The 22655-nt window shown below is 45.2% G+C and overlaps 1 protein-coding gene across 4 annotated transcripts in view; it reads left to right on the plus strand.

The window, feature by feature from the left end:
* The first annotated feature begins 351 nt into the window (after positions 1-351).
* The window catches only part of ANKS6 (ankyrin repeat and sterile alpha motif domain containing 6), a 90632-nt gene continuing 68328 nt past the window's right edge, over positions 352-22655 (plus strand). For 2 of the 4 annotated variants that reach the window (XM_032765622.2, XM_032765620.2), the window contains exons 1-6: positions 354-751; positions 1872-2371; positions 7412-7456; positions 14512-14716; positions 15544-15650; positions 19229-19377. In XM_032765622.2, the coding sequence (XP_032621513.1) occupies positions 429-751; positions 1872-2371; positions 7412-7456; positions 14512-14716; positions 15544-15650; positions 19229-19377 (1329 nt within the window). In that variant the 5' untranslated portion in view covers positions 354-428. Of the gene's footprint in view, positions 752-1871; positions 2372-7411; positions 7457-14511; positions 14717-15543; positions 15651-19228; positions 19378-22655 lie in introns of all 4 variants that reach the window. The other 2 variants (XM_032765621.2, XM_032765623.2) reach the window with 2 other exon arrangements.

Raw genomic sequence — 22655 nt, forward strand, 5'->3', positions numbered from 1 at the left:
TTCACGCCAGTGCACAGCCCCGCACCCTGGAACACTGCTTTACCGCGTTATCGCCAAATTTGCGTTATAGCGGGTCACATTATGTCGAGGTAGAGGTGTAGTAGCAAATTGTGACAGTGCACCCCCAACCATGGCAGGACCCTACCCCAGGAGCTGGGGAAAGGGGAGAGCTAGCAAGTTGTGACAGGGCTTCCCACATCAGTCCCCATTCGCCGCCCCTGGCAGAGGACGGGGAAGGCGGGGAGTAGCAAAGCGGGACCACGAAGCGCCAAGGAGCTGTCGGGAAGTGCTGCCGAAACGGCGTGTGTAACACTACACCGGCCGCCCTCCCGCGCACGGAGCGCTGCGCTCTCCTTCCAGGGCAGCGAGGCCCGCGCCGGGGGCGGACGTAGGGAGCGGAGCCGGCGGCGGCCCGGGGCTCGCTGCCGATGGGGGAATGCGGGGTTCCCACCCAAGTCCAGCAGTTTCTCCGCGCCTGCGACCAGGGGGACTACGAGAGCGCCCGGCGCCTGCTGGGGCTGCCCGGGGGCGCCGCGGAGGAGGCGGTGGAGGCAGCGGAGTCCGGGGCAGGCGAGGCGGCAGCGCCTCCCCCCTCGGTGCCGGTGGACTGCACGGACGAGGCTGGGAACACGGGGCTGCAGTTCGCCGCGGCCGGAGGCCACGAGCAACTGGTGCGGTTCCTGCTACGCAAAGGGGCCTCGGTGCAGAGCCGGAACCACTACGGCTGGAGCCCGCTCATGCAGGCTGCCAGGTAGGGCCGGGCGCTGCCCGTATCCGCTCCCGCGCAGCCATTGAGCATGCTCCGGCCGCCCGAGCGCAGCCTGGGGCATCCTCCTGCTCGGGGGCCGGGGGGCGAGGGCGGGTAGCGCGCAGGGGTTTCCTGCAGCACAGAGTTTGGGGCGCAGTGGCCTGGGCCTCTAGCAGAACGGCTGCTGCTGGGGGGGGGCACTCCCCGCCCCGCTTTGACTTGGCTTTGGTGTTAAAAAGTGGCGCTGTTCTTTCTTCTTTTCAAGGAAGCCAGTTAGAAAACAAAACAACCCCAGGAGCAGAGGAAAGCTGGGGGAGTGGTCAGCGCGGAGCAGAGAGGTTCCTTCCTGAACAGCATCACCTTGGAGTGTGTCTGTTCCTGCGCTTACCCTGGCCAGAGCCCATAATAAACAGGGTTAGGGTTGCCAACTTTCTTATCACACAAAAGGGAGCACCCTTGCCCTGCCCTGTCTCCAAGGCCCTGCTCCACTCACTCCAATCCCCCTCCCTCCATTGCTCTCGCTGTCCCCCATCCTCACTCACTCATTTTAACCGGGCTGGGGAGGGTCCTTTTCAACCGGGTATTCCAGTTGAAAACCGGACACCTGGCAATGATCCCCCACATCCCAGCGCTCCTCCCCGGGGCGGGCCAGTGGGGCTGAATTGGTGCCTCGGGGATATTGGGTTTTGTATAAATGGAGAAATCAGGCTTATTGTAACAGAAGTGCATATTTTATCACAATTTCTGATCCAAAATAAATACTTTCCTTAAATCTGTACTCTCAGAGTATAAGCGTAACATCAAATCCTGTGTGGAAAAGGAACAAATTATTTTATGCTAATTGATGACACACACTGATCACTCACAAATGCAAATTCAAACAGCTAATTAAATTTACCATAAATCAACAAAGTTAAACATTTCTGGTTAACTTGTGTGTATGTGTGTGTGTGTGTATGTATATATATATATATATATATATATTTTCAGTTGATGTAGGTACAGTATGAGAGTTTAGCATACTGGATAACTGCTGCAGCAAAATTTTCTCACATGCTTTCTATAGGAGATATTTGTTACAGTAGAATTGGTTATTTTTTCAATTCTTTTTCCTCCTCTTAAGGTTTGGACATCTAACTGTGGCTCACATCTTGTTGGAGAATGGTGCTGATCTCAATGCACAGAATAAGTTGGGAGCCAGTGTACTTACAATGGCTTCTAGAGGTGGCCATGTCAGTGTCGTGAAATTGTTGCTGGAATCTGGAGCTTTTGTTGATAATTATGACCATTTTAATACCAGTTTGGTTGACAACAGCAAAGAGGAACTGCCTGATATAACACCGCTAACAGCAGCTGCCCAGCATGGATATGAGGCAGTGGTGCACTTGCTACTGGACTGGGGAGCTGATTGTAATTACACTGTGAAGACTGTGGATTGGAGTCCTCTAATGCTGGCAGCTGTTAGTGGAAAGGTGAGCTTGGCACAACAACTCATGGACAAGGGAGCCAATCCTAACCACCTAAATGTGCTGCATAAAACACCTTTTGAAATCTCCATTGGCTTTAAACATCAAGACATGAAAGATTATTTGGAATCATTAACAACAATCAGACCCCTGACAGGTATGGGCTACTATTCTTTTGGTTTCCTTTCTGCAGGGTTTAGGTTAGACGTTTTGAGACATAAGAACCAAAGAGGTAGTTATTAATGTAAATTTTATACTTTGAGGCACAGGGCTCTTGATCTAGATGTTCTTGGAGTGGATTTACTCACTTTTGCCTGCAAGCAGGTTTTCTCCAAATAATATGGAGGCATGTTGGTATTTCCATTGTTTTATGGTAACAAGACTGTGGATTTGACTTGAAAAATTAAAAGAAAAAAATTGGTGTTCCCAGTGGGATCCTATTTGTGCTCTTTTAGGGGGAAAATAAAAATATTTCCCCAAAGGGGCAAAGAGGTTGGAAAAACTGAAGACAATTCAGAGAAAAGCTACGAGAATAATTCAAGTCTGTAAATCCTGCCTTACAGTGAGAGACTAAAGGAGCTCGGTCGTATTAGTTTAACAAAGAAAAGGTTAAGAGGTGACTAGATCAAAATCTAAATACATCTGCATAGGGACAACAAATCTTACACTGGAGAGCTCTTCTGTATAGCAGACAAAGGCATAGTAATGTTGGAATGGAATGTCTAAATGGAAATAAGACAATTTTTTAACAAAGAGAATAATTAACTTTTGGAACAGACCACTAAAGAATGTGGTAAATTTGTTATCAGTTGAAGTCTTTAAAGCAAGATTGAATGTGTTTTTTAAATATATACTGTAGTTCATCCACAAATGTCTGGGTCTGATGCAGGAATTATTGGGCAAAAGAAATTATGCCAGCAAAATTGATGTTTTTTCACACCCCTGAGTGACAAGAGTTTTGCTGACATAAGTGCTAGTGTAGTCAAGGCCTTAATCCTTGCCATACTGGGGTCTAGCTATATACTCTTGAAAGGGGCAAGGCAGCAGAGAGGGACACTCACATGAGTTTTGCTTCTCTTAAATATCTGCTAATATGCTGTAAGATGGCTGGCTGATGGGCCCAGTGAGGGAAGGAGAATTCACCCCCTAAACAACTTTAAATTTTCTTCTCTCTCTTTTTTTTTTTTTAAAATCCACAACATTAAAACAAAAACAAAATATTCTGGCTGCCCTACAGGGTGTTGTCTTAACCCTTGTCTCCAGGGCTTCATAGTCCTTAGATGCTTTTGTCCAGGGGGTCTCCAGCTCAGGCTTTTTTCCAGCCAGCTGCAGTTCCCTGTAGGTGTCTTCCTATCTGGGCTTTCACTTGACAGGTGCAAGGAGTCCCCCTTTCCAGGTCCTTTCCTGAGTCAGAGTCTCCCCTTTCTGGCCCTTTGCCTAAGAGTTAGGAAGCATTCTTTACAGTTTTTGAGCGATAGCTCAGTGGTTTGAGCATTGGCCTGCTAAACCCAGGGTTGTGAGTTCAATCCTTGAGGGGACCACTTAGGGGTCTGGGGCAAAAATCTGTCTGGGGATTGGTCCTGCTTTGAGCATGGGATTGGACTAGATGACCTCCTGAGGTCCCTTCTAACCCTGATATTCTCTGTGACTAGAACCAGGTATTCCATTCAACTACTGCTCCCAGTTTTAAAGAGTCCAAGGAATTCTCATTCTTCCTTTGGTTTCTCTCCTCAGCATTTGACTCTATGCAGTATTTTAGAATTACTCTCTGTGAAGTCCAGTTATGGACAGAAAACTAACTGTGTAAAAATGGCAACTTCTAACTTAGTAGTTCTGTCCACCTTTTCTTGATTTCATTTCAAATATATCATTACTTCATACTCCTGTTAGCACTGAAGTGCCAATAATACTTTGGAAGAGGGAGCTGGATTTATTATCTGCTTGTATACACATAACAGAATAATTTTTCCTTAATTATATGGTGCAAACAGTTCCTAGAGACTTCACAGAGATTTATGAAGACAAACACCATGTCCTAAAAAACTTAAAATTGGAATAATTTCATATGCAGAATTGTTATCCTCTGACTGCCAGATGCTGGGACTGGAGAGCAAGGGATAGATCACTTGCTAATTTCCCTGTTCTGGTCATTCGGTTTGACGAATCTGGCACTGGCCCCAGTCAGAAAACAAGATACTGGGCTAGATGCACCATTGATCTGACCCAGTATGGTCATTCTTAGGTTCTTTTATCATTGATAAAAGGTTGGAGATGATGGCCTTGGTTTAGAAAAAAAAAATTTTTTTTTATGTGAACTGAGCACATTTGATGTGGACATCCATGAGTAGAAATGAAAATGGAATCCTACAAAGCAATTTTTTAGTTATGTTTCAGAGTAGACATGCACTTTGGGGAATATTTACCCAGGGCAGCAGCTCACACATTTTATCCCAGAAATTCACACTAATGCTTTGCACCTTATTGTGGGCCTTCTGAAATGAATGTCATCCTTTAACAGATATTTTACTCTTTCAGACACATTAATGTATAAATTTCAAGATTTCTTTTCCTTATACAGAATAGATGTTGGGTGGCAAACAACTGTACTGATGCTTTATATAGTCTGTAGTCCTGCTCCTGCACTGAGAACCCTGCAGGTGGACCTCTGCTCCGACAGGGCCTATATTAGTTTCTTTGTGCTTTCATCTTTACTGATCAAATAGAAGCCTGAATGTACATTTTCGAATAAGATAATTATATGTAGAATATTGTGACGGGAATCCCACAGAGCCACACTGAGGTTACTCAGTTAGGGTGAACTGCAAAGAAGGGGGAGACAATCCGCAAAGCTGGTGGATATTCCAATATTTAGATTTACCAAGCCTGCATAAAACAGCTTCTAAATATATTACTGATTACCCAGAAGCCAACAACACAGGTCCCTTAAAGCAGTGGTTACCAACTGGTCAATCACGATCAAGTGGTCGATCCTAGAGGATCTCCCAATTGATTGTGGGCTCTGGTGGTGTAGTGTGGCTGCCGCTAAGGCAGACTCTCTGCCTACCCTGGCCCCACATTGTCCTGGAAGCACCATACCTGCAACTCTCATTGGTCGGGAGAGCTGTGGGGGCAGTGCTTGCAGAGAGGGGTAGTGTGCAGAGCCACATGCTCCGCTTCTCACCCCCCTCCCCCTCCGGGGCATGTTGGCCCCCTTCCGGGAGCAGTGTGGGGCCGGGGTAGGCAGGGAGCCTGCCTTAGCCTCGCTGCGCCTGCCGCCGTCTGGGAGCCGCCGGAAGTAAGTGGTGCTTGTGGGAGACCACACCCCAATCCCCAGACTGAACCCCTCCTGGCAGGACTGGCGCCAGTGTTTTTGGCACCCTAGGTACACAGCTATTTCGCCGCTCTGCGCGCGGCTCCGGTGCACCTGCCGCAGGCGTGCCTGCAGGAGGTCCACCGGAGCCATGGGACCAGCGGACCCTCTGAGGCACGCCTGCGGCAGATCCACTGGAGCTGCCTGCCGCCCCCACCCCCGGCAAAATGCTGCCCCCCAATAATCCTGGCGCCCTAGGTGATTGCCTAGGTCGCCTAAATGGAAGCGCTGGCCTTGCCTTCTGGAGCCAGCACCCCATAGCCCCTAATTCACCTCAACCCCCTGCCCCAGCCCTGACCCTGTCCCAAAGCCAGCACCCTGTGCCCCTTCATGCAGCCCAACACTCTGCTCCAGCCTAGAGCCCTCTTCTGCACCCAAATGCCCTCCTAGAGCTTGTACCCCTCACCCTCTTATGCACCTCAACCCCCTGCCTCAGGCTCAGCCCAGAGACCCCTCCCATGCTAAGAACCCCTCGGCCCCAGCCCAGAGCCTGCACCCCCTCCAGAACCACAATCTCCTACCCCAGCCCGGTGAAAGTGAGTGAGGGTGCGGGAGAGTGAGCACCAGAGAGGGGGGGATGGAGTGAGCGGGGCAAGGCTTTGGGGAAGGGGCAGGGCCTCGGTGATGCGAGGGGGCAGATCTTGGGTTGCCCTTAGATTCAAAAAGTGTTCTTGGGTGTAAAAAGTTTGGAAACCACTGCCTTAAAGCAACCTAGCCTCAGGCCTCCACCCAGACGCCCAAGTCAAATATAATGAGGATTACTGAAAATCTTTCTCATCATATGAGAAAGTTGTAACAATCCCAAAGAATCAGACACATTACCTCCCAAGTTAATGAATACTTCAGATCTTACCCAAATACATGCTTACAGCCAATCCTTATTAAGTAAATTAAAATTTATTAAAAAAGAAAAGAGAGAGAGTATTGGTTAAAAGATCAATATACATACAGACATGAGTACAGTTCTGAGATCAGATTCATAAGAGAGATGGTGAGCTTTGTAGTTGCAACGAGTTCTTTCAGAAATAGTCCAATGTCCATTAGTCCAATGTCCATATTCAGGGTGATCCAGATGAGACTGGAGATCTCAGTCTTATGACTTAAGCTTCCCCTGCATGAAGCATCAAGCAGCTCTGAGATAAAAAAGGATTAGGACCCAAGGGATTTTTATACAGTTCCAGGCCTTCTCTTGACAGCTCGGAGTTCGTAGGTGAAGATTTGTCAATCATGGAGACTTTGAAGTAGACCTATTTCCTAAGGATCACCAGTCATCAGCTACACGGATTAACATAAGGCAATTTATCCGTTAGGCAATTTATCACAAACTTTAAAGAGACATATAGACAATGACATTATTTCACCCAAGATTCATCTAAATGTTAATATTGCCTTTTGATCTCTGAATCAATATCTATAGTGACAGAGAGGAACTGTCTGTTTACATGGTAACATCTAACAAGATATAAGTAAACATATACAATTAGTATCACTTCTAATTCTCTAACAATACAGGTTTGCATTTCATAGTTCTAGCCTATGTAACATAGAATGGCCCTAATTACCATTTACATACTTTTCTGACATGCCTCTAAAGGCTGACTCTGGGTCATTTAGTCTGTGAGCTGCTTAACCCTTTCTGGCCATGCGTCACACTTTGTAAAAGATTTGTTGCAATTATATAACAGTGGTAGCAACAATGATTTGTGTGGTCATACTCTAATCAGATAACATCACAAATATATTTTTACTTTTTATGTTAAACTAATTGTACTAAAAATTTTTAGCTACATAACTCACATGTTAATACAGATATTTGTATTTTCTCAGATAATGACAAGAGGCAACCTGATGTCTTTCGTGCTTTGAAAATGGGTAAGCATTAAAAAAAATTCACCACCAAATCTGTTTCTTGAGACTGTAGGACAGGCTTGCTTGCTAACATGGAAAATTGAAACTATGTACTGGAGTTATAGGCTACTTTGCTCTTTCCTTACTATTTAGATAAAGATATGAACAAAAGCTACATCAGTGCTTAGTGTATCAAAAGACTCAAAATCAGAGGTTCTGACAAGCTAAAAAAGACATTCACTGCCTGTGATTCCTTTGACACACTGGGAGGATATCAAAATGAGAAATCCACTCCAACATTTTCAGGACTCAATTACAAGTAAATACCAAGGTGGATGGGGTGACAGTCATCAAGAATTCTTGCAGTGTTGCAGGAGGACAGGACTGTAAGAAGAGCTGTGCCATGCTGATTCTGTCAGCCTTTCAAAGTTTGTATATAGTCCCTCAGTTCCTGCCTGTAGACTCGATGATGTGTAACTAGATTAATCTACCTTTGCCCTGGCTGAGACTGATGACAGGCTGTCAGGGGATGATGGAGTGGGTGCTGATGTCCCAGCTGGCATTGGCAATCAACTTACTCCAGTGTTGTTATCTAGAGATCTTCTGTATCTTCAGGAGACCTCAGCAAGTCCAGGACATGGCTTTCAACCTGGGTGAGGCTTTGAACCTGTAGACTCTATCAGTACAAGAAGAGATCTATGCATTCTTGAGCATGGCCCTGATCAAACTGACCATCTACATACAACCTTCTCTGATATAAGCGTTATCAAGAAGTATAACACTAAGGAACACAGTATAACACAGAGGAAGCACCCACCAGTGACTGGAAGGATAAGGAGACAAGAAATTAAAATCCAGTGTACACAGCTAATAGACTACCCAAACAAAGTCAAAACAGATAAATTAAAGTATTTCAGCCTTATGCTGATCAGTAAATGTCAGCAGTCAACCATTTGTGCAAAATGAGTTACCTAGTCTACATCACAGCAACCTGGCTTGCCGGCACCATTTTCCCCGTGTTAAGTCACTTGGGCCCACCAACCCAGTCCACAGAATGCAAATTAGTAGATGATGTAGCCATAATTCTCACTTCCAGATTCAAGTGCAGGAAATATATACCTGAAACAAAATCTTTGCAGTTCATCTATCTGACCTATAAGACCAGGGACAAACCCAGACTGGATAGCCTGCTAATCCACAGACCTTTGGAGACCAGTGACTTTTTAGAAGAGCAGCTTGAAATGCTATCTGAAGAGCTGAAGATCTGTTGGCTTGAAACACCAACATTCAGATGGATGATGCCACAGATGCAGCAGTACAAAATCTCTTAGGTGGGTTCTTTACCTTTCTTCTGCAAATCTGAGGTGGTGTGGTCTAGGTCATTCAGGACAACAAGTTTCTAATATACTGTGTCATCAAGCAAAGAGGGGCAACAATAGCAAAGTGTTTTGGCACTCAACAGTGGAAAAAGTTCTTGAAGGGTCTAGCTAATGTTTTTCTACCAGTCAAAGACCCAGTTACCATCTGGGATCTGATGCTCACTAACCTATCTATGAAAAGAGGCTTCCTGATGATGGTGCCACGAATAAGGAGAGTAAGTAACCCTTAGAGTCTTGTGCCTGACCCTCCATTTCCCGTTTTTCACAAGACCATGGTTGTTATACGTACCCACCCCAAGACCTTAATGAAATAATTAACTTTCCGGTGTGTGTGTGTTTCCCATAAGCTTCATGCACACCATGAAGAGGTTAGGCTTTACACAGTGGATTTTAAGAGAGCTTTGAGTTATTACGTAGATAAATCTAAGGTTTTTAGAAGATTACTTACATTTCTTTTTATTCCATATGAGAAACATTGTAAGGGAAATGTCATTGCTTCTTGACATCCGTCCAGATGGATTAGATTGTGCACAGAGATTTGTTTGCATTTTAGCTAGTGTTTCCAAATTAGACAGAATTTGGGCTAATTCAACAGGAAGTACCTCCTGTGGTTGGCTTCATCACGGTAAAACTGAGAAGCATAGGATTATGTTTACACAATGATAATACCTAGATTTACCTCCAGATCTGGTGTTTGGGAGAGTGCTTTTACAATTGATGTTCAATTACAAACTCTTCAGCCCACTTATCTCTGGAGTTTGTACTGCTTGTCAAACTAGCAGTACTGAAAATGGGCAGAGACTACTCTGACAAAGAAAGGGATGATACTTGCCAATAACTGCACTTCTTCAAGGGTGTTGCGTCCCTACATTCATGCTAATCACCCATCTTCCCTTTTTTCCCTCAGGGTATGTCTATACTACGAAATTAGGTCGATTTTCTAAACGTCGATTTTTAGAAAGTGATTTTATACAGTCAGTTGTGTATGTCGCCACTAAGCATATTAAGTCGGCGGAGTGCATCCTCAATACTGTGGCTAGCATCAACTCATGGAGCGGTGCACTGTGGGTAGCTATCCCACAATCCCCGCAGTCTCCGCTGCCGATTAGAATTCTGGGTTAAGCTCCCAATGTCTAATGGGGCAAAAGGATTGTCATGGGTCGTTTTGGGTACATGTCATGAGTCTCCCTTCCCTCTTTCCCTTGCTCCCTCCCTCCATGAAAGCAATGGCAGACAATCATTTTGCGCCTTTTTTCCTGGATTACCCTTGCAGACGCCATAGCACAGCAAGCATGGAGCCTGCTCAGCTCACCGCTGCTGTCGTGAGCATTGTAAACACCTTGCGCATTATCCTGCAGTATGTGCAGAACCTGGATAGGAGCCGTCAGCAGGAGGATGATTGTGAGGAGGACATAGACACAGAAGTTCCTGAAAGCTCAGATGTGGCAATTGGGACATCAGGGCGGCAGTGGGGCAGGTTGATAGAGAGGAACACTGATTCTGGGCCCGGCAAACAAGCACAGACTGGTGGGACCGCATAGTGTTGCAGGTATGGGATGATTCCCAGTGGCGACAAAACTTTCGCATGCGTAGGGCCACTTTCCTGGAACTTTGTGAGTTGCTTTCCCCCACCTTGAAGTGCAGGAATACCAAGATGGGACCAGCCTTGACAGTTGAGAAGCAAGTGGCGATAGTCCTGTGGAGGCTTGCAATGCCTGACTGTTACCGGTCAGTCGGGAATCAGTTTGGAGTGGGCAAATCTACTGAAGGGGCTGCTGTGATCCAAGAAGCCAATGCAATCATTGAATTTCTGCTAACAAGGGTAGTGACTCTGGGGAATGTGCAGGTCATAGTGGATGGCTATGCTGCAATGGGGTCCTTAACTGTGGTGGGGCGATAGATGGAACGCATATCCCTATCTTGGCACTGGACCACCTTGCCAAGTACGTAAACTTCAAGGGGGTATGTCTCAATGGTACTGCAAGCACTGGTGGGTCACAAGGGACGTTTCACCGACATCAACGTGAGATGGCCAGGAAAGGTGCATGATGCTCGCATCTTTAGGAACTCCGGGCTGTTCGAGCAGCTGCAAGAAGAGACTTACTTCCCAGACCAGAAAATTACTGTTGAGGTTGCTGAAATGCCAATAGTTATCCTTGGGGACCCAGCCTACCCCTTGCTCCCATGGCTCATGAAGCCGCACACAGGGAGCCTGGGCAGTAGTAAGAAGCAGTTCAACTATAGGCTGAGCAAGTGCAGAATGGTGGTAGAATGTGCCTTTGGACGTTTGACAGCTTGCTGGCACTGTTGCTGACTAGGTTAGACCTCAACATAACCAATATTCCCATTGTTATTGCTGCTTGCTGTGTGTTCCATAGTATCTGTGAGAGTAAGGGGGAGACGTTTATGGCGGGATGGGAGGTTGAGGCAAAACGCCTGGTGGCCGATTTTGAGCAGCCAGACACCAGGTTGGTTAGAAGAGTACAGGAGGGTGCGCTGCACATCAGAGAGGCTTTGAAAACCAGTTTCATGACTGGCCAGGCTATGGTGTGACAATTGTGTGTGTTTCTCCTTGATGCAAACCCGCCCCCTTTGTTGATTTTAATTCCCTGTAAGCCAACCACCCTCACCCCTTCGATCACAGCTGGCAAAGGAAATAAAGTCACTGTTGTTTTGAAACCATGCATTCTTTCTTTATTAATTTAAAAAAAAAAGTGAGATAACTGACAAGGTAGTCTGGGTGGGGTGGGGGAGGAGGGAACAAGGAAGGACAAGGCCACATTGCTTATTGTAGCCACACTACAAATCAAAACTGTTTGAACGACAGCCTTCTGTTACTTGGGGCATCCTCTGGAGTGGAGTGGCTGGGTGCCCAAAGCCTCCCCGCCGTGTTCTTGGGCATCTGAGTGAGGAGGATATGGAACCTGGCGAGGAGGGCGGGTGGTTATATAGTGGATGCAGCGATGGTCTGTGCTCTTGTTGCCTTTTCTGCAGCTTCACCAGATGCCTGAGCATGTCCGTTTGCTCCCTCATTAGCCTCAGCATCGCCTTCTGCCTCTTCTCATCGTGCTTATTTAATGCTTTCCTGGACTCTGCCACTGAATGCCTCCATGCATTCAGCCGTGCCCTGTCAGTGTGGGAGGACTGCATGATCTCGGAAAACATGTCATTGCAAGTGCGTTTTTTTTGCCTTCTAATCTGTGATAACCTCTGGGATGGAGATGGTAAGGAGAGCATAGAAACATTTGCACCTACTGAGGGATAAAAAAGGAGAGTAGAATTTAAGAAGATTCTCCCTTTTCTCCTCAGAAATGTCTCTTTCACAGTGAATCAAGCAATTCACAGCAGACGGCACATGTGCTTTAGGTACAAGGTCACATTTTGCCTTTTATATTGAATGCCTGCCGGTATTGTGATGCATCACACACGGCTGGGCAACAGAATTCAGTTTCCAGGCAGCCATGGTAAGCCAAAGGGTACGCGGGGTTGGCTTCTTCCGCCTTCATAATGTGGGAATGGTTTTAAACTGCAGCACCTTCCTTTCCCAGAGCAAGCAATGCCGGTTGGGTTTGCCATTTAAAAGGAGGGGCTGTGGTTTTCGGGTGGATGTGCAGGACACCCCTCCCCCCAACCCCACTGTGTGGCTGTTCTCTGGGATGATCCCTTCACTCCAGCTCCCACCACATAGCTATTCTCAGGGATGATCCTTTTTAGCCAAGCTCAAACAGCCCAGCATGAACGGGGTACTTTTACTGTTCAAAAATTCCCCTATTTCAACCAGGTGACCATGAATGATATCACTCTCCTGAGGCTAACACAGAAAGATATAGACAGAATTTTGCTTGAATGCGACCAAAACTCAGGACCATTCACTGCCATGCTTTGTGCTGCAATGATTCCAGACTACTTGCTACTGGCTTGGCGTGGTAAAGTGTCCTATCATGGAGGGTGAAATAAGGCAGGCTTCCCCAGAAATTTTCTGCAAAGGCTTTTGGAGTACCTCCAGGAGAGCTTCATGGAGATGTCCCTGGAGGATTCCTGCTCCATCCTCAGACACATTAATAGATTTTTCCAGTAGCTGTACTGGCTGTGAATGCATCCCAATTCTTCAGGGCAAATCAAACATTAAACACAATTGCTTTTATCCCCTGTAGTATAGTTACAAATGTGCACTCACCAGAGGTGCCTTCTCTGGTGTCAGGGTCTGGAAACCCGCCTTGGGGGGGGGTATTGGCTCCATGGTGATGAAAATGTCCTGGCTGTGGGGAGAATGGATTCTCCGCTTGTCTGCTGCGAATTCTCTTCCTCATCCACAAAATCCTCCCTGTTGCATGAGACTCCCGCCTTGCAGGTGTACATGGACAGTAGTGGGGTAGTGGTAGGGTCCCCCCCTAGAATGCCATGCAGCTGATCATAGAAGCGGCATGTATGGGGCTCTGACCGGAGTTAGCATTTGCCTCCTTTGTCTTTTGGTAGGCTTGCCTGAGCTCCATAACTTTCACGCAGCACTGCTGTGTATCCTTGTTGTAGCCTCTCTCCACCATGCCATGTGCAATTTTGGCATATATATTAGCATTTCTTCTTTTTGATCGGCGTTCGACCTGCACAGATTCTTCTCCCCATACAGCAATCAAATCCAGTGTCTCTCGTTCAGTCCATACTGGAGTCGTTTGTGATTCTGGGGGGACTGCACGGTCACCTGTGCTGCTGAGCTTGCCACGCTGACCAAACAGGAAATGAATTCAAAATTTCCCCGGGCTTTTCCTGTGTACCTGCTTAGTGCATCGGAGTTGAAAGTGCTGTCCAGAGTGGTCACATTGGAGCACTCTGGGATAGCTCTCGGAGGCCAATGACATCAAATTGCATCTGCATTACCCCAAATTTGACCCAGCAAAGTCGATTTTAGTGCTACTCTCCTGGCCGGGGAGGAGTACAGCAGTCAATTTTAAGAGCCCTTTAGGTCGACAGAATGGGGTTGGTTGTGTAGACGCATTGCTTATAAAATCGACCTAACATGGCTAAATTCGACCTAACCTCATAGTGTAGCCCAAGGTTTACAGTCCTCTCAAATCTGTTAAGATGCTGGAATACAGTAAAAGTAACAAGGCCCCAGTGGCTAACAGGCTCCTTCGTGGTAAATTTTCAACACCACGTTCAGTCATGAAAGTGAAATGGGATTTTAGGCCTGTTTTAAGTGCAAATCAAAGTGAAACCTTAACTATAGAGTCAGTACCAATGTCTCCATAATATTTAATGTACGCATTTTATACACCTGCTCTAGGGATTTATCCTTGGAATTATGGGATAGTGCTGTGGTGCACAGGAAAAGACTGGAGGGAGCACTTTGTGTGGATACACTCCACCTGTTTATGCAAAACAGGACAGATACGCTGATCAGTTGAAGGAATAAATAGCACTACAAATTCTTAGCTGTAACATTTAAACTTGAAATAGTAAAGTTCTCTAACATAGATGGAGCTATAGTGTATGTGAAGTAATAATATTTCTGTTCATGTTGCTATTTCATTTAGTTTTCATAGTACAATACATTTTAAAAGTGATATATATTTTGTTTATTTTTCTTTTTAAGTAAGAATATTTTGTCAGTGTTAGCAAATCAAAATATATATTAATTTAGAGGCTGAGAAATTGTCTATTTCTAATATACGGCATTATTATGTTCTGTGACTTTCTTCATAGGAAATTTTCAGCTGGTTAAAGAGATTGTGGATGAAGACCCAAAGCAAGTTAATATTATTAATGGTGATGGTGCTTCTCCGCTGATGATTGCAGCTGTAACTGGACAGTTGGATCTTGTACAGCTGCTGGTTGAGAGAAATGGTGACATTGACAAACAAGATAATGTTCATGGCTGGACAGCCCTAATGCAGGCCACATACCATGGGTAAGTGATTTTTCCTCTTGATTAGTGGTAGGAGAGGGTTTATTCTACTTCCTAGATATGGACACAAAAGTAATCAATTAGTTATTGGCTCAGAATAGCAGAAGGCAAGCTAACTAAATATTCTATATGCTGATGCCAAGGAACAATAAGTCTTATGCTAGTGAGAAACGCCAGGCCTCTCTTAGGTGCAGAAACTTGTGGTATTGTTGATGTGATTTTCCTCGGTGCTAGCTTCAAAAGAAGCTTCAGTTTTGGTATTGGGACCCTCAGGTTTCTCTAGCAGGTCTTATCTCCAGTAAGTGGCTTGGAGACCTAGGGGATCAAGCTGGTACCAAGTGGAACCCTGTCAGTGCAGCGTAGCACTGGTTCAGAAGCCTCAGTCTCCAGTTCCATCAACCACTCCTCACTCCAAGGAGAATAAGAGGAGGAAAGTTCTTAGGGAGCCCAGAACTCTCTTATGAAGAAACAGCAGAAGAAGAAACATTGTGACTGTGGATCGAAGAACTGAATGGCAGATCTGGGGACTTCAGTGCTGGAGACCCTAAGTGCCAAACTGGTTCTGCAGATAGCCAGGAGCATTCTAATTTGTTGCAAAGATTTTGATATGAGGGTTCCACTGTTTTTCCCCCCCATCAGAAGTGACACCTCACTTTCTATGTTAGAGGGTTCCTTGCTGGTGCCAGTCCCACAGAACTGAGAGCCACCTAGGTTGTCTGTAGATAATATCTGGACAAATTCTAATTCAGGAAAAAGAGCGTAGCACAAGAGGAAAGAGATGGAACATTAGCACTCTTTCACATATGTGACCAATTTTTTTTCCCTTAAAGAAATAAAGAAGTTGTTAAGTATTTGTTGAATCGAGGAGCTGATGTCAATCTACGTGCAAAAAATGGATACACAGCCTTTGACCTGATAATGCTACTAAATGATCCAGGTATGTTATGTCACAGAGCCCAAAGGAAATGCTTGCAATGACAGCACATGCAACAAGGAAAACATCCCCTCTAATTTAGAAAATACATTTGAGTTTTAGAAAGTAATCTCCCATGAGTTCCATGTGACAGAGAGAGATTATTTTCTGGAAACAGTATGCTTATTGGATTAAATGGTCAGATAGACGTGTACAGACATTTATGGGTTATAGCTTGTCCTTTTAGAATCTGTTTATTCCTGCTGTCGGATTTTTCAAGTCTGGTGTCAAAATGCAATGTTTGTGTCACCAGTGTCTTTTCAGTGATGGTGAATTATCATGGCCCAAAGATAGTCCTGTGACATCACTAAAAATACAGAGTAAAAATATAGAATAATTATGAAAGTGAAAGCTTCCATTTGCACAGATGTCTTAGTAACCAACAGTAAAGGGAAAGGAAAGAGTATGTGCGGTCATCTGGAAAGTAGTGAACTCATGGGCAAATCTCTTTTTTAGCTCTATAAGATTGAGTAAAAGTCACATTTCAGGAGTCCAACATTTTTTTTATTGAAAAACATCCTAGAAAGAAAGAAAAAACACCTTAAATGGGGCTTTGGTAAAATGTTTTTAATGTGTTTCTATTAAGCTATCGAATAAATGATTTTAGCTTACATTATTTGGCACTTTTCTATTATTCTTACCTGTATCTGAACTGGCTTTTCTGAAGCCAAAGAATGCTGTTTCTGGTGGAATTAATCTTTGCTATCTCTGTATTTCCTTCACTCCATCTAAGAGAGAGAACGAATGAACAGGCAGAGGACCTCTTTTAAAAAAACAACAAAAAAACAAGGGAGGTGAAAAAAACTGAACACTAAATAGTTCTTAGTTCTGGTATCACCAGTTAACTATCTGGTGTTGACTGGTAATCATTAGAAGTGCAGGGCCGTCCAAAGGATTCAGGGGGCCTGGGGCAGGGCCGGGTCTTTGGTGGCAATTCAGCGGTGGGTCCCTCTGGGAGGGAAGGACCAGCTGCCGAATGCAGCCGAAGAATGAAGCGGCGGCGGTAGAGCAGCCTAAGTACTGCCAATCGCAGGGTTGTTTTTTTTCTGCCGCTAGCGGCGCTTGTACTCTCCGGGTGGCACTTCAGTGGTAGGAACTTCAGTTGCTCCAAGTCTTCCACTGCACTGAAGGACCCACCGCCGAAGACCCGGAGCTAGTGAATGGCCCGCCGCCAAAGTGCCGCTGAAAACCCAGAGCGGTTTGCTCCGTGGGGCCTAGGGCAAATTGCCCCACTTGCCCCACATCTGGGCAGCCCTGTAGAGGTGTACTGACATCTTGATTGGACAGTGTTCCAAGCTATACTGTGGGTTATTGACAGTACATGTCTGCCTGTGACACGGCAACGTGTCACAGGCAAAAATGTAGAGAGAGAAAGCTAATTCAGAAACCCTACTGCTTTGACAGGTCCTTGGCACTCGTGCTGATACAGTGTGGCCAGGGAGCTGAGAGGAGGACTGCAGCAGCAGGCTGGGAGATCTGCAGGCAGTTAAACCCTCAAGCTCACAGATCCCAGTCAGCTAGGTAGAGCACTTCCCACTCCATGATCTTTTCAATTCAGGGCTTCACAACAGAGACTCCTTTTTCAGCTGTGTTCTCTAAAGTTTCCCACTATTGCAGCATCACTTGTGGGAGCTCTGTGTACACAAGGGACTGAAGGCTGTCAGTTCTTTAATCACTGACAAGTACCTGGACCTTATCTGGATTGGAGCTCTCACTAGTGGAGCTGCACCCAGGGCAGCAATAGTGGGAAATTTTAGGGGAAGAAAAATCTACTGAAGTGTTTTTTCTTGTGGTGAATATCAACTTGCAGAGCTGATGAAGGTTTCTGGTTTTCTACCCAGTCAGGCTGCCGTGTAGGCCAGTTCTTTCCTTCTGAAAGTCTCTTCCGGTTCTGCTGGAAATAAAGTTTTACCAAGCTTTTTTCCAGCATCAGCACTGCAAAGACACACATATTTAGTTCCAAATACAAAATATCCTTTTTCACCTAACAAGTCATGTTATTCTACTCCTTGTGTTTACTAACTCTGGACACACAAGTACCCCTCCCAGCCACTGTCACGTGTTCAACTAGTCCATCTCCCCTTAGATCATCCTGTCCCCTTCCACTGCAGCATGTAAAATAATCTGGGATGAGATCTCCAAAAGCACCTAAGTTAGCAAAACCAGTCCCATTGGAAGTCCTAGCTCCCTTAGGTGTTCCTGATGCCCTTGGATCTTGTCTTTGTGACACGTTAGTGCTCGGCAAGCCAAAGTGTGAGTCTACAGTGCACTAGTTTGCTGTGCAGTAACATCCCATATAGACACTGCTACAGTGCACAAAAGGTCCACAGTGCGCTTTGACATATGGCTCTTTGAAACAGCTGGCCACACAGTAACATAGACAAACCCTTAGACACTTTTGCAGATCCCATCTCTAACCCTTATGTATTTCATTAAAAACTTTGCGGGGAATCCTGACCCCAGTGAATTTAATACTAAAACTCCTGTTGTCTTCAGTGCTGTCAAGAACCCACACTTTGTTTTTAGAACACTTATTGCCAGTATAAAACATTACTTTGCTAATGTATGTCTCGCTTGTGGTTTGTTCTCCTCTGTCTTTCCCCTTTCATTCCCTCCACTTTGATTTTTCTGTTTCGTGTCTTGGTGTATTCTCCATCATTTTCACTATCTTGTTTCCCATAGATTAATTTTTACATAGTGTTTAATGGCTTTTAAAATGTGCAAATTATTTTTTCTCTAGATTTATTATTGTTATTTTTTTTTGTCTCCCAGATACTTTTTTTGATTCTGTCTCACTCTTCAGCATTTTTTCTCTTCAGGAGTCTCTTTTTCTTTCCCTCATTTTTCCTTCCCATCTTCACCCTTATATTCATTCTTTCTTTCCTCTCCCTCTTTTTTCTGTTTTTTTCCCCTCCTTTCTTTCTTCCACTTCTTTTCAGTCTGTTTGTTGTTTAATCTGAGCATTGCTCTTCCCTCTGGAATTTGTCTTCAAACTTTATCTCCAGCCTATGCTCAAGGAAAGAGAAAAGAATATCCTTTCTCTCTGCTGTCTTCTTCTGTCTCAGGTGAGAAAAAGTAGCTTCACAATGTTTTTATTAGCCCCCATCAGGCAACTGTCAGGTTCATTTGTTAAAGTGCTCTTGATTCTGACTGAGCGGAGCTCTCTTCTTGCTGTTCAATACTCTTTAGTCTTGTTCTAGTGATTCAAGCTCTGATAGTGCTTCTGTAGGTTTGGTGGCATAAGTACCACTGTGTAAGTCAGCAGCTCACTGAGCGCAGGGCCACCGTTCAGTATTTGTGGTTAATCCAGCTTTGTATCTGAACATTATGGAAGTTTCACCTGGAGAAGAATAGAGAGGGAGGGCAAAACAGGGAGCCCTTGGCACCAGAACTTTAGACGTATGTATCTGGTGCTGTTGCCTTACACTCTCGTAGAATGCATAGGAGAAGCTTCAGCACATCAATCCTGGTCATATATTTGAGAAGAAGGGACATTTACAAGTAAAACAAAACAAAACAAAAACTAATTTTGTTTTCTCCAGACACAGAACTGGTACGTCAACTAGCATCAGCCTGCATGCAAATAGACAAAGACAAGGGTAAGCAGAACAACAAATCATCTTTGCCCTGTTCTAGAAGTAGGCAGTCTTTAAATACCCCGATGTTGCCAGATGACAAGGGAGGATTAAAGGTAAACAAGTTTCATATGTACTCTCTCGTTGATGATTTCTACATAAATGTACTATTTACTCTAAGGTATGAAGTGTGGAAAGTCACCACACAGAAGTGTTTTAGACCTAGGACATAACTAACATATTTACTTTCTGCAAGCCAAGTATGCATTAGTCCTCTTTGATTTTCCAAGATGTGGACTGTGGTAGACTTTTTGGCTGCTAGAATGATGGTAATGAGATGGGATGGAACTGTTTCTTTAATTTTAGAGGACAGTTGATATAAGCACTCTTACAAAGAAACTTATTCCAGAGTGGGAAAAGTCACTTGTGTAGTTAAGGTTATAACTGAGTTTCCATTTTAATCCTGATTTTAGTTCTCATTCTGGAAAACGTTATATTGGCCTAAAATTGGTTAGGTTACATCTACAACCAAGTTAGAATTTTTCCACAGCATTCAAAGTGAATGGGATATGGAGTTTAATTAGTATTGTGAGCGGAAGAGGGGGATGTGGGCTGCTCTAATGTTGACAGTAAAATCAGTTCCCTATGCTGCAGAGTTTGCAGCTCCAGCTCTGCCCATCTCTCCTCTGCCAGAGGAGGAGGCTGGAACAGGGCAGAGGTGTAACAGTAGGGAGCACCAGAGCACTGCTCCATGCTCTGCAATAGAGGGAACTGCTCTAAGTGTCAGTGCTGGGCCAGCTATTTGGCTCCAGAGCTCAGGGCTCGTGAAAAAAGGAGTTCCTGCCCTGAAAAAAGGGGAACATTAGTAGAGTTCCTCTCTGAGAGTGGTGTCAGATCTACATTTCATCCTCTTTCTGTGGTCTCACCTGCTGCATCAAGGGTAAGGTGATGGGAGCATTCAGACAGCCCCACCATACTGTCTCCCCCGTAACAGTCCCAGGGGTTAGAGTTGTGATTCCTGTCCTCCCAGGTAGTGCTGCATTTTCTCTGCCTGGAACTGCAGGTGAGTCACCAGCTGGGGGAAGCTATTAGAGGAGCTGGGCTGGCACTGTAGCACTAAAGTTAGTTTTAGAGACAAGTTGTCCATGTGCCAGACAGCTGAAGCTGCTGTAGGAGGAATATTGCTACCAGCTCCACTCCTCCAGCAGCAGGATAGGGCTGAACACTGCATTCCTTACAGACCCTCAGCTTCTAGCTCCTCCCTCTCTTTGTTCCCTCCAGGTGCCCTGCTAAGCTCTGAGGGGGCAGGGAGAGGAAAGCAGGTGGCAGCTGCAGCTCCATCAAGAGCGGAGATCTCAGCGGAGTCTGTGCACTCACGTTTGCATTCCATGCAGGGATCAGAGTAGACACTCGAAGATGAAGAGTATAACTAGGAGCTCTTTGAGTGGGACCCAGGATCCCAATGTGGTTGCAGAGGAGGCAGCTAAGCTGGGTTGGTTAAAGGAGGAACCTCAGGATGAAGGGCCTTCTGCATCAGATATGCAGCTTTCTAATGTAAAATGTATTGACAAAGGCTAAGTTTTGTAGGCTGGTGAAATATGGATTCCATCAAATGGCTCCTGCAAAATTTGGGAAGCACAATTATTTAACTACCTCAGTATCTGGTGCAGTGGCCGTCTGGATCACATGCTACTGTAATGTACTATTGCCCTGCCAGACCTTCACCACTACGGCACTCATTGCATATTTCATCCCCCAAAAGAGACTCAGCTGATTGGTAATTATCCAGAATAGCTGTCTTTCACAGAGCAATTCCCATTTTTTTTGCAGAATAAGGGGAGCTCTCATACTTGTGATCTGGTACTGTAGTACTGCACTACAGAGCAGACACTTTATCCTGAAGTTACATAGCCGCTGCAGTTTAGCCCAGGTTTCAAGAACAATTCTGCCCCACCAGCCTGTGGTTGTGCGCCAAACCCGGAAGTGCCATGCGATCTACAGAAGATTTGCAAATAGCATATAAGGCCATCTCCTCATACCCCAACAACCACTGCTTACCTGCTGTTACATGAATGCTCTGAATTGCTGGTCTTATCTCTTTCTTGTCAAGTTACTCTCAGAACAACCACCACTGCCATCTTGCCACTCACTTTCAGGGAGCTTGCTGAGGAAGGAATGAGAACAGAGCTTTCATCCTGGCTTCCATTTTTGAGAAAAAGGACAGGAAATGGTGCTGGCACCAGGGGTTTAACGGGATTTATCCCCAGAGAATTATGGGAGTTTGACTTCTCTTCTGGGTTTTGAGAACTTCAGGTAGCTATACTGGAACTGCAGAGAAGGTAGACAGAGGGCAGATGGACTGCACTGGTGTAGTATAGTGATAGTGTTGATGTGAGTCTAAGCTGTACCTGAAACAGCCTGGCTAATATGGACATGGTACACTGTAGATACTCACAGAGGAGTCATCCGACCAATTTAATTCCAAATTGTTCAGTTATCCCATGTAGGCAAGGCCTTTGGAAGATGTTAATACCTGCACAATATTGCTCATTATGTTACTATGTAATGTACCTTATGAACATAAAATTATTCACTTACCATCAAGTGATGTACTGTGACTCAGTACCTCCTCTTGTTGTCCTTGAACAGTGACCAGGCTAAAACTGCCCACAGCTGCAGGATCCACAGTAATCAGAAAACTAGGCATCACCGCTTCTCCAGTGTCTGAACTGTTGCATCCTGTTCATTAGCTCCCCAGCTTACTACAAAAAACCCTGTAGGGTTTTCCTGGAAGCTCCATCCTTTCAATCCTTTTGCATGCACCAATAAAAGTATATGGATGTTGGTAGGAAAAGTATTAAAATATAATCAGAGCCGTCCCTTGAGTAGGGCGAATTGGGGCGACTGCTCTGAGTCTTCCGCTTAGCTTTGGGAGGTCCTGCGAGCCGGTGCGATTGGCCGGCAAGGTCAGTCCCCAAAGAAGCAAATCCATGACTTCCATCCCTGTCCCGCCCCCCCCCCCCCTTGGAGATGACCCTGTCTACCATAATAAGTTCCTTTGCTCAAGCAGTACATTTTTTTTTAAAATGGGCAATACGCATCCCAGTTTCATCAGCCATGTGCTATAATGCAAAACCTTCACAGCGATCTGTGTATTGTTAAAATAGAATAACTTTACACACGTACTGATATTATGACAGTAAGAAGTGCTAAATCTTGATACTGGAGAGCATGACGTTAGAGTATGAAGTTGTGAGCTGATTGGAAGATTAAATACTTAGCACTGTAGTTTTAAAACTTCCCACCCAAAGTATGTGAATGAGGGCAGGGCAATAAATAAAATAATAGATAAAATCCTGCATTACACAATTTCTCCTGTGTACCCTCCAGCGAT

The sequence above is a fragment of the Chelonoidis abingdonii genome, chromosome 2, assembly GCF_003597395.2.
Source record: "Chelonoidis abingdonii isolate Lonesome George chromosome 2, CheloAbing_2.0, whole genome shotgun sequence".
NCBI lineage: Eukaryota > Metazoa > Chordata > Testudines > Testudinidae > Chelonoidis > Chelonoidis abingdonii.